The 13,215-nt window shown below is 40.5% G+C and overlaps 1 protein-coding gene across 1 annotated transcript; it reads left to right on the plus strand.

The window, feature by feature from the left end:
• The first annotated feature begins 37 nt into the window (after positions 1-37).
• On the plus strand, positions 38-5,501 carry ngb (neuroglobin). Its single transcript, XM_058090941.2, has 5 exons — positions 38-1,516; positions 1,598-1,799; positions 2,039-2,147; positions 3,237-3,356; positions 3,421-5,501. The coding sequence occupies exons 2-5, from the start codon at positions 1,702-1,704 to the stop codon at positions 3,571-3,573; spliced, it is 480 nt and encodes a 159-aa protein (XP_057946924.1). The 5' UTR covers positions 38-1,516; positions 1,598-1,701; the 3' UTR covers positions 3,574-5,501.
• The last annotated feature ends 7,714 nt before the right edge of the window (positions 5,502-13,215 follow it).

Consider the following 13,215-nt stretch of genomic DNA (forward strand, 5'->3'; position numbering starts at 1 on the left):
TTTTTCAGTTTTAACTCCTTTGGTGGAAGAAGTTTGGGCACCCCTGGTTTATGCAAGCTCTGATTTAGAAGCTTCCACACATGAGGGCTACAGTATTTACTTCTGTTAAAATGCAGTATTTGCATTGCATCGCACGCGGGCCTACAGTATCTCACATGGTTGGGTTGAAGTTCAGAGTCACGAGAGCCGCACTGCCACCTAAATAAATCCTGGTCCAGTCACACAGACCAACTCGGTGGTTTTTGCAGGGAGCCCACAGACCCACATCAATTACTGTACTCTTGTACACTGGCTTCCACTGGAAGGCTCTGCTTATACAGCTGACAGCTTGGAATTTCAGATCTTTTTTTGTAAGAACCACATGAGAATGTCTCAATATGTATTCAATCATAATCAAAAGCTCATCATGCGGACACTGAGCGGTTACACTTTTTGGCTGAGTGTGTCATTCCGGAAAGCAACTGAGGTTTACGTGACTTTGGAGCTAAATGTGATTGAAAATCTATTTGAAGGTTGAAGTATTTCATATTTGAATATACTCTAGGTAGTATCCAATGTATATCTTCTTTCTTAAAACATATTTGCATCAGGGCCACATAGTGACCGAGTGGACGTGGGGTTGCTCCGGAAAAAAAAATAATTTTTAAAAATTGTGTGTCTTTTTGACAGACTCCGGCTGAAATGAATGAATGAATACAACACCATAATCATTAAATTGTTCAAATACTGTGACAAAAACATACCTGTGAATGTAATAAACATCGCAGCCGTTTCCATGAGATTTCAGGCGTCACATGACAAAGCCTCAAGGGCTACATCCTCTCAGGTTGTCATGGGAACAGCGTATCCCTGGGATGCACCTCTGATTAGCTGGGGCGCGGCTGAAAACAAACCCAGCCCTTCTTCCAAACTGTTAGATAATGTCAAAGGCGGAAGCTGCACGCAAGAAATTCTAATATATTCGAATAAATAATAAGAGTGCAACATATTCCTACCGGACAGGTAAATATTAATAATAATAAAATGTTGAATAAAATTAAATGTAGTGGCTAATATATGCAAATATATGCACATATTACTAGATTTCAATACGTTTGGTGGCTGTTCTTGATCAACAAATGTCACAAGTTATGTGTTTCATTTCTGAGCTCACCTGCAGGAGGCGCTGTGTCCCGCATCCAGCAGCAGCAAGGAGAGATATCCCTTTTTTTTTTCTTTTCTCCTTCAGTGGCATGAATAACTGGAGAGAGAGCACATCAAGAGCGGGGAAGTGGGGAGCGAGAGCGAGTGAGCGAGAGATAGCAGCCAGAGTGACAGATGAGAGAGCGTGGCACAACTTGTCTCTCATGACTGCACCGTGGGTTGGTGGGGGGAAACCAGAGAGCAAGTGCACCAGAGTTTGAGGCAAAGCTTGCTGCCCGCACGCACACAAACACACACTCTCACACACAAAGCAGACACCCTCAGCCTGGCTGCAGCACAACAAGTTCAGAGCCAAGACTGACCTTTCGGGAAGGTATGTGTGTGTGTGTACTCCTGCTCAGGGCACCCCCATGTTCCTGCACCCCATCACTGGATGCTCCACTTTGTCTTCCAGGTGCTGAGGATCTCCTCCAGTGTTATGGCTCCATGAGAACCGAGTCACCTTGTCCTGTAGAGGAGCCGTTTCCCCTCTAGAAGTACTTAAAGCCTCAAAGGAGGATGGAGAAGCTATCAGGGAAGGACAAGGAGCTGATACGGAGCAGCTGGGAGAGCCTGGGCAAGAACAAAGTTCCACATGGCATCATCATGTTTTCCAGGTAAGAGTCGAGTGGAATCCAAGCATCTTGTTTTGTAACCCAGGCAACGTCTTTCTGCACACCGGAACCGGAGGCGACTTGACCGGTTGCTTGGCGACAGCCTGCAATAATCCATAATTTGATGCCGCCAAATCTAACACGTGCACGGGAGACTTGTAGTTGTTTGTTTTGTAGATTTCAACATGTGTGTGTGTGTGTGTGTCGCACCTGTACAACAGTGTAGTTTGTGTCCTGGCTAGGTTGTTTGAGCTGGATCCAGCACTCCTCACTCTTTTCCACTACAACACAAATTGTGGCACCACACAGGACTGCCTCTCCAGTCCAGAGTTCCTGGAGCATGTCACCAAGGTAAGCATCACATACATCATCAAAGTGTCTTCTTCGGAGGGATGGACATATCTGAACAGAAATATTTTTTATTGTGTGGAATTGATTGTTGAGTAATATATTTGAGGTAAAATGGTGTGTACTAGGGCGGCACGGTGGACGAGTGGTTAGCGTGCAAACCTCACAGCTAGGAGACCAGGGTTCAATTCCACCCTTGGCCATGTCTGTGTGGAGTTTGCATGTTCTCCCCGTGCATGCGTGGCTTTTCTCCGGGTACTCCGGTTTCCTCCCACATTCCAAAAACATGCTAGGTTAATTGGCGACTCCAAATTGTCCATAGCTATGAATGTGAGTGTGAATGGTTGTTTGTCTAGCATCCTGTCTGCAACTACCAATCAGCATTATTTGAGCTTTGAAATTAATATAGTGTTTTTTTTTTAATTGGCCCTTGTGTGCTTTCTCAGTAGTATTGTCCGTAAATAATACTAGCTTTAGCTCTTTTGTGACAGATGTCATTAATATACAGTATAGGTTGAACAGCTATGGTCCCAGTATTGACCCCTGGGGTATGCCATATATATTTAAGCTCACAACTACTAAAATTAAAATGCATTGTCACAGAAGGGGAGGCACGGCGGTCGAGTGGTTAGCTAGGAGACCAGGGTTCAATTCCACCCTAGGCCATCTCTGTGTGGAGTTTGCATGTTCTCCCAGTGCATGCGTGGGTTATCTCTGTCTATATGTGCCTGCCCTGTGATTGGCTGGCCACCAGTCCAGGGTGTACCCCGCCTCTCACCCAAAGACAGCTGGGATAGGCTCCAGCACCCCCGCGACCCTCGTGAGGAAAAAGCAGTAGAAAATGAATGAATGAATGGTGTGTACTACTCGGCTGCAACATTCATTCTCAACTCCTTTGTGGCTATCTAATTAGTTATGGGAATTTGAGCTAGGTCCACGCAGACCTCCTTTGTAGTCGTCAATCACGATCAGATCTTACTGAAAAACAGGAGTTCAGAACATTCAGGGAAAGATTCTTCCAAAACATTGCTCATGTTCTCAAGGAAGTGCAGTCAAATGCAGTGTGCTTCATTTATGGGTCATATCTTCTAGGTTATGCTTGTGATCGATGCCGCTGTCAGTCACCTGGATGATCTTCACTCCCTGGAGGACTTTCTTCTCAACCTGGGGAGGAAGCATCAAGCCGTGGGGGTCAACCCACAGTCGTTTGCTGTAGGATTAACAAATACAACAAATAATTTTGCCGCATCCACATGCTGACTGATGTTTCTTTCAGGTGGTCGGGGAGTCTCTCCTCTACATGCTACAGCGTAATTTGGGCCAAGCCTACACGGCGTCCCTGAGCCAAGCGTGGCTCAACATGTACGGCATCGTGGTGGCCGCCATGAGTCGGGGGTGGGCCAAGAACGGCGAGGACAAGGCCGACTGAGTTGCTGAGCTGTCGCTGTCGTCTCACTCATCGTGGTTGCCATGGAACAAGGTTGTGTAACTTTGTGGCTTTTTCCGCTGCTGTACATTTGCTGTACGTTAGTGGGGTTGCATAGCAAAGGCGAATGTATGGTGTGGTCACACTTCACCAATGGCAGCGTTTTTTTTTTCTCTTTGCTGTGGATGTTTAGCTAGCAGGGTCAACTCTAGCCTCGTTTGGACCTGAGCAAAACAAAAAGCATCAAAGTTAACTTGTACATAAGGCCTTTTCTTATACTATCTTCTGACCTTTTGTGATATTTTTTGATGTGTTTTAAAAGCGTCGCACAAACACTCAATATTGAATTTAGGCCTCACACGCTTCTCAAAGTGAGACGGGTTTGTGTGGCCCAAACGGGCAGCTCTGAGTCAAACTGTGACAAACAAAACAATGTTTTAGGGACAAAGCAATGTGTTTCTCTGTGTGAGGAAGATTGAATCACTTTACTCATTACGGTGTTTCGTGTATGTTAACAAACTCTAAATGTGTTTTAATGACAACATGTTTCCAATAGTCCCACGCTCACAATAGCTACTGACAAGAACTGTTATACACCAATAGCTTTCTACAGCAATCTCTGACTGTTATGGCGCCCTCGTGCACCTTTTTTTTTTTTTTTGTGACTCTCCCCTCAGTGGAGGTTGTGATCTCAATAGTCTTCATCTGACTGTTATAAAAACACGACTGTTATGTAGGTGAATGGCATAGTGGAGTACTTACATGTACTTTTACACTCATGTTTGGTGTTACACTGTAGTCATTTAGCTCAGTAATGCTATTGTCGCCACAAATGTAAGATTAGAGAGTCGAACGCTTGTACATGAACAACAGGAGGCAAACATTTGTTTGGGATTTTAACACCGACACCTCCTCCTATACTGCTATGGGATACTCTTTCATGTACATGTATGTATTATAACGATTATAATTACGTTTCTTTCCAATGCCACGTATTTGAACAACAGTGTGCCAAGTACAGGTCTTTGATTATTACCATACAACTGTAAATCCAAGTTGCTGATATGTGGTTATTAACGCTTTATCCTAAGTTTACATTAAAATAATTTATTTTTATATTCTGAAATATAAATATATATATATATATATATATATATATATATATATGGTAACATTAGGAGAAGTGTTTTACAGTACATCCGCTTGATTTACAAGCAATCTGAAAGGAAGAATAGAAACACCTGAACAATCTAATAATATCCAAGAGCTGTATTAAACATGTCTTTACAAAGATAATAACGCTCCGTTTGGATATTTGATATTAATGTAACAATATCGTCATTATTGTGGTTCCAATTTGCAGTGGCGTAGAGCTGCATTGCACCGTACACGGAGGTGTCCATTATACTTTATGTCGCCACTGTAATGTAGCTAAATAAGACACCTCTCAGTATGATGCATTACAGTTGGACACCAATGGAGACTAAAGCCATAATAATAAACGACTATTTATTTTTATGAAGGCAGAAACCCAGGAGTGTATTCAATCCCTGCATTATCAGTGTTTTTCCAGGTGTAACCGTTCGTTCGACTGGCGTATTTATAGTGTTTCATTTCACAGCATTGGTATACTTCCCTATGCAGGTTGTTTCCTTTTTTTTTTTTTCCAATCATCTTTTTACAAGGCGCCACTGACACGTGGTGTTGTGTACATATTGGGTGTGTCACTGTCTACCTCATCTTTATTATCAGCTGCTACTGACCAGTGATGACTTCACCCAGTTATCATTTGACCAAAAATGCACATTATTAGCGTTAATAATGCAAGCAAGCACTCTTTGGATACTGGATTCCATGCTACAGTTGAATAACCTGTATGTGTGTGTGTGTGTGTGTATCTACATAAATAAAGTGATTTCCTGTGGACATTTTACAGCTAATCCGGGGTCAGTGTGTTTGTCACATTGCTTGTTACGGATGGTTACGACATAATTGTGCCCATTGGAAATCAGTCACACAATACCCGATATCTTTTCCAGTCCATCCCCTGGTGTTATGTAAGATCCATGCGCCGAATGTCTCATCTCCCTGAGCTGCAGAGATGAGGGCGAATGGAGGCACATAAGCCCACTTACTCATGCAACTGCACAGAATGACATGAGATTTGCCAAGAATTTACAAAATTCATACAACGGTATTCCTGTGGGCTTAATTATCAGTTTGCGCATGCATAAGTCGTCCTCCATGAGCAGGCTGTCTGTTCTGCTGTTGGATCAGTGGCTGACATGGCCTTAATTTGTCTCTCCGTGCACATTGCCAACACTATCCCGAGTCGCTGAGCGTCTTCTCTACAGTGTGTCTGTTGCTTCACGACAACATGCACTTGTCTAGCCACGGGGTTGGAGACAAATGGAGACACTGACCCAAGCCTCTATCAGGTCATCCGGCGATGCTTAGAGAACAAGGGCTGTAAAGACAATACGGTAAATAAAGAAATAGCAACCGGCCTTGTGTTGATTTATAGTGTGTCACTATAGCGCTACCTGGGAGTGTGCAAGGATTTGCTCTGAAGGATGTTGTCTGCGAGTAAAGATATTATTTTTAGAAAGTCTGCAATGTGTTTTGGAAAGAAGGGGTATTAAATGTTGTCATGGCAACTGTTAAGCAATATGTGTGTGTGTGTGTGTGTGTTCATGGGCATCGTAGAAAGACATGGCTCCATTACTCAATCGTCATAAATAAGATGATGCAACAAGAATGCGGTTGTGAATTTCAAAATTCCCACATGTACCTGAAGGCATCAGTCAGAGCAATGTAATAAATACTATTAGTATTTATCAACAACACTTTTTTCCCCTGGAACAGACAATGTGACAAAATAATATTAGACTATTACATTATTTGTCAAACTTATGCTACAGTGTCATTTGACAATATTGACTATAAGACAATAAGATTAAGATTACATTTATGCTTGGAATATTATGACATTATCCTAACTCATCCCTCTGTGACATTCATTCATTCATTTTCTACCGCTTTTTCCTCACGAGGGTCGCGGGGGTGCTGGAGCCTATCCCAGCTGTCGAGAGGCGGGGTACACCCTGGACTGGTGGCCAGCCAATCACAGGGCACATATAGACAAACAACCATTCACACTCACATTCATACCTATGGACAATTTGGAGTCGCCAATTAACCTAGCATGTTTTTGGAATGTGGGAGGAAACCGGCGTACCCGGAGAAAACCCACGCATGCACGGGGAGAACACACAGAGATGGCCGAGGGTGGAATTGAACCCTGGTCTCCTTGCTGTGAGGTCTGCGCGCTAACCACTCGACCGCCGTGCCGCCCCTCTGTGACAACGCATTTTAATCTTAGTAGTTGTGAGTTTAAATATATATGGCGTACCCCAGGGGTCAATACTGGGACCATAACTGTTCAACCTATTCTGTATATTAATGACATCTGTCACAAAAGAGCTAAAGCTAGTATTATTTACGGACAATACTACTGAGAAAGCACACATGAGCCAATAAAAAAAAAGACTATATTAATTTCAAAACTCAAATAATACTGATTGGTAGTAGCAGATAGTAGTTGTGAGCTTAAATATATATGGTGTACCCCAGGGGTCAATCCTGGGACCATAACTGTTCAACCTATACTGTATATTAATGACATCTGTCACAAAAGAGCTAAAGCTAGTATTATTTACGGACAATACTACTGAGAAAGCACACACGAGCCAATAAAAAAAGACTATATTAATTTCAAAACTCAAATAATACTGATTGGTAGTAGCAGACAGGATGATTATGCACAAATACAGAGTGAACACATAATTTTTTTGGGAGTCATACCAGATGCTAATATAACTTGACTTCTATTTACCACATTTTTATACTACCTTATCATTATTCTATGCATATAATATATGCAAATAGTACATTTGGAATACAGGAAGTGAACAAATGCATTGTAATTGATGTGAAACAGATTAAATAAGCTTAGCTTCTTCTTACTTTGTGAAGTGCCGCCTAACCCAAGTGGGAGCAGCCATTTGTGTCCAGCAGGAGGCAGAGGTATTTTCTATTCTGAGCATCTGGGCAGGAAAGAGGAGAGTGACAAGCCGAACACCCGGAGGAATTCACCTTTCATGAGGAAGCATGTTGCCACGGGTGACAAGGGAAATGTCAGGGACTTAGCATTCTTGTTAGGAACTCTTAGCAATGAACAGGCGCTCTATTTAATGACGGACATGCTGAGAGCTTCAAGCTCTTTGCAATGTCGTTTATTCCACGTAAACCTTTGCATCTATGACCTCTCTACTATGACATTATGTAATATCTTCATAAATAAACACCTGTGAATACTGAGAAGCATATCAAAGCTGGAATCGCTGAACTAAAGACAATAGCAACATGGTGCTGCCTTTTGGAATAAAGCGCAATCCCGTCCATATTTGAATGTGGCTTTTGGGAGCCACTGAGGAACGTAACGTATTCCACGACATGAGCTGGGGATCATTTGTATGCAGACACACAATGCTTCAGCTATTTGGTTAACATACTTTTGCATTCATTCATGTAGCGACCTTAACTCTGTGCTCATTCGTGGTCAGGGTAGTGGCATTGCAACCATGGGGCGAGGAGTGGGGGTTCTGTTCTCAGGGGTGACATTGAGGGTGAGGGGAGAAAATAGGAAAAAAACGTGGTAACTTATTTCTCGTCAGGCCATCCATGCCACTCAGAAAGTCAGAAAGTCCAACTTGCTAATGTGGCGTTTGTGCTGTTTTATGCTATAAAATGAACATTTGTGCTGCGTCCGTTGTTGAGTTATTACAGTTTGTTTTTATTTCAAAGTTGCGTAAAAAAACAAAATACTCTCATTTTTAGTGTTACGTTTGTGCTGTTTTGTGCAATTAAATGAACATTTGTGCTACATTTTGCTTTTGAGACATTCATTATTTAAGTTGAATGAAACCAAAATAGTCTATTTTTTTTAGTTCTACATTTGTGCTGTTTTGTGCAGTTAAAATTAACGTTTGTGCTGCTTTCATTTGTAAGATATTAACAATTAAGTTCCTCTTCCATAACCGACATGCTCGGAATGAAACCAAAGTAGTCAAATGTTGTAGTTGTATGTTTGTGCTGTTTTGTGCAGTTAAAATTAACGTTTGTGCTGCTTTCATTTGTGAGATATTAACGATTTAAGTTTTGGCCTATTCCATAATCAGCCCCCCAACATGCTCGGAATGAAACCAAAATAGTCAAAAAATTTTGTTGTATGTTTGTGCTGTTTTGTGCAATTAAAATGAACGTTTGTGCTGCTTTTGTTTTTGAAATATGATTTTAAGTTTTGGCCTACTCCATAATCAGGCCCCCCGACATGCTCGGAATGAAACCAAAATAGTCAAATTTTTTTGTTGTATATTTGTGCTGTTTAGTGCAGTTAGAATTAACGTTTGTGCTGCTTTCATTTGTGAGATATTAACGATTTAAGGTTTGGCCTATTCCATAATCAGCACCCCTGACATGCTCGGAATGAAACCAAAATAGTCACATTTTTTAGTTGAATGTTTGTGCTGTTTTGTGCAATTAAAATGAACGTTTGTGCTGCTTTTGTTTTCGAGATATTAACGATTTAAGTTTTGGCCTATTATACAATCAGCCTCCCGACATGCTCGGAATTAAACCAAAATAGTAAAAAAACATTTGTGCTACATTTGTGCTGCTTTGTGTAGTTAAAATGAACGTTTGTGCTGTATTCACTTTTGAGTTATTACAGTTTATTTTATACAGTTTATTTCACCCAACTCCCCCCGCATGCTCAGAATGAAACCAAAATAGTCGCCTTTTTAGTGCTACGTTTGTGCTGTTTTGTGCAATTAAAATAAACGTTTGTGCTACTTTTGTTTTTGAGTTATTAGAATTTATTTTATTATAATTTATGTGAAACATTAGATGTGTAAATGAACACAGTGATGTATTTTTTTATCCACGAAATGGTATATACAGGTAAAAGGTATCATATATTTATTAAATTATTACCAGCTTATGGTAAATGAGATATGGTTATGAGATTCATTTTCTACCGCTTTTTCCTCACAAGGGTCGCGGGGGCTGCTGGAGCCTATCCCAGCTGTCTTCGGGCGAGAGGCGGGGTACACCCTGGACTGGTGGCCAGCCAATCACAGGACACATATAGACAAACAACCATTCACACTCACATTCATACCTATGGACAATTTGGAGTCGCCAATTAACCTAGCATGTTTTTGGAATGTGGGAGGAAACCGGAGTACCCGGAGAAAACCCACGCATGCACGGGGTGAACATGCAAACTCCACACAGAGATGGCCGAGGGTGGGAATTGAACCCTAGTCTCCTAGCTGTGAGGTCTGCGCGCTAACCACTAGGCCGCCGTGGGAGATAATGTTTTGGCCAAATGTGAATATTGTGTCACCTTTGTGCGGGTATCAACTCTACCAAAAAAAAAAAAACACCAGAAAAAACGCTTTGACACGTAACGTTTATGCAGTATGTTTTACTAAGAGAGTTTGGACAAAGACATTTGACTTTATGACATAAATTGTACATTTGAAGTACAACATCTGTAAGAATAGAACCAAAAACATGTTAAAAGCAACAACTAAAGACAAGTTGCGTCATTTTGGTGTTTCTTGGCCTTTGGAAACAGCAAAATGTTTATCCAATCAAGGTTTCTTTTAGATGGAGGCTAACTGCATATTTTTTAACTGAGCTCACAAAGACTTTGTTTGCGGGCTAAAAGAAGATCGATAAAGCCTCCCCCGACAGTGAAAATGAAAGTTCTCCACGCTTGTTTTTTTTTTTATTTTTATTTTTTTACAGTGTTTATGTTTTTGTATTGTTAAGTTTCCCCGCTCCTTAGTTTTCAGTTCATGCAGCATATTTCAGACCATGCTGGACTGTCACACGGAAGGGAGTGGTTCTTCAAGGCACGGCAAGATACACACATACAGTACATACTGCAGTCAGTTTATAGTATTTACTCCATGAGGAAAATTAAAAAAAAAAACTATAAATGTTAAAGGACAGAATGCAAATGATGATCACATTTGATCTCCTTGAGACAGGATACACGTAATTAAACCTTTTGGAATAACACAGTCATCATGCAGTAGAGGCTTGTAACTGTGACAAAGTACTAATGACTGCAGAGTCATTATTAGACCTGTTTTTGGTATTCTACAACAACAAAAATATATTAAAAATAATAATGAATAATTGCATGCTTGACTCCGGACACCTTTGATTTTTCTTGTGCTTTCCATCTGAGATGCATCTTGTACATGAACTCTTTCAATACCAAAGAAGTATTTCCACTTCGTTTTTATAATCCCAAAAACGTATTCAACGAGAGGCAAAAAAGACGTGATGATGCAAGTCTGCATGAATTTCAGAGCACTGTTAAGTCATGAAAACGGCCACAAGGTGGCAGAAGAGCACTGCAGGGATCGGTCAATGGAAGGCGCACACAATTTGGTTTCAAACTTTTTGTGTTGTTTATGTTGGTATCGCAAAAAAATATTAAATATTTCTTTTCACAAAAAGTTGTTTTTCTTCCTTTTTTTTTTTTTAGTTAGGAACGAATATTTTCCTGAAACTTATCAATGTTCTACTGCAGATGACTAAATAATGGAAAAGGGTAGAAACAAACTGATGAAAGAGTTACACAATATCCTGTGTGCCTTGAAATATCGGTCAAAATTGTGTAAAATATCTGGGATTGAATGAGTTAAAGATGCAAAAAACAACAAAACGCTTTGTGTTATACAGTAGGTGTCAAAGCAAATTCATGTCTATAGATATATTTCTAATAATATATCTCATTAATATTTCATTTTATTCTTAGAAAATGCAGAGGGCCATTAAAAAAACAGCTGCGGGCCAAAAAAGGCCCCCCAGCCACACTTTGGACGACTATCGACACCCCACAGAATGGACGCGTCAGTTGTACATTAAACAGCAAACTAAAGCTGAATATTGCTGGAACTGACATGAACAGTGGATCCCTGCATATTTGCTTAAAAACGTTTAAAAAGGCTACTATTTTTAAGTGTTTGGAGTAGTCAGTGTATAGCTTAGGAAAAATGAAAATGAAATTATTTGCCTTTGCTGGACACTGATAATACTAAAGCATAGCCAAGTTTAATTTCCGCAATATAAAGTAACATAGTAAATACGCCACACACACTTAAACACATTTAAAAGATACAATGTATAGGTACTTACAATGGATGTCCCATAATTATCGGCCTGATACCAGCATAAAAATACAGTATTAGTTAATATCAGTATCAGATTTTTTCCCGATCATGAAAACTGCTGAATACCAGGGGTGTCAAACTTAATCGCACAGGGGGCCAAAACTCAAAGCCCACTTAAGAATGTTAACAAAGTGGGCGTTAACATTCATCAATTAAGACGACCAGTCCAGGGTGTACCCCGCCTCTCGCCCAAAGACAGCTGGGATAGGCTCCAGCGTGGATGGATGAATAACGCTCAAGAATTTGCAGCTGTGGAATGTGCAAATGACACATTTCCCAGCATGCTTTGCGGTAGTTAAAATGATCACTTTTCACCGTGTTCTGCCTTTTAAGATATTATTTAGATTAGATTAGATATGTCATGTTACACATATCGGAAATTTAGAGTTGAACAATATCTGTATATCGGTTTTCGGACATCGCTATTACTTACCACGAACAAATGATAATCTAAGATGAGTAATGAACCGATGGATTAGGATTAAGCTCTAATAATGATTTATGCTGAGGAAAAAAAAAACTTATTTTGAAGCTGCACTTGAAGCGTTTTCAGTTGGTTGTTATAGTGGTGGAGTGTAGTGGTATACAACTTATGGTGTGTTCAAGAACTGACATAAAAATAAAAAACATGTGGGTTGGTACATTTATGCTGTTTTACCCGCATTATCACAAATGTATGAAAAAAACGACAGCATTTTTTTTTTACTTTTAACCAAAAATGTGCAAATTTGCAGGGATCCACTGTAATAAATGATTACTGAGATGTAATGTGTGTACTAACTTTGTACAGATAATTTCCATTCTGTGCATATAATCTTGGATTATGGGAAGCGATGAAAGATAGTAACGATTCAACCTGCGAAAACATGAATAGAAGGCCACATTCGTAGGCCAACCTCCATTATAATAATATCATAACGTAATGTGGCCAATATTTAAGAAGCGGACATGTTGTGGAAAGTATGTTTGGAACACACACACACAAAACAGACCTGGAGTCTGCACACCACAATGGCTTTAGTGGTGACACAGGATGGCGTCTGGTTCAGCATTTCACATAAATATGTACACTTAGAAGGAAGGAAATTGAAAAATGTACTTCTTAAGCCAGGAGACCAGGGTTCAATTCCACCCTCGGCCATCTCTGTGTGGAGTTTGCATGTTCTCCCCGTGCATGCGTGGGTTTTCTCCGGGTACTCCGGTTTCCTCCCACATTCCAAAAACATGCTAGGTTAATTGGCGACTCCAAATTGTCCATAGGTATGAATGTGAGTGTGAATGGTTGTTTGTCTAGCATCCTGTCTGCAACTACCAATCAGCATTATTTGAG

Source organism: Doryrhamphus excisus, linkage group LG14, assembly GCF_037039965.1.
Source record: "Doryrhamphus excisus strain RoL-2023G ecotype Guam linkage group LG14, RoL_Dexc_Guam_v1.1, whole genome shotgun sequence".
Classification (NCBI taxonomy): Eukaryota; Metazoa; Chordata; class Actinopteri; order Syngnathiformes; family Syngnathidae; genus Doryrhamphus; species Doryrhamphus excisus.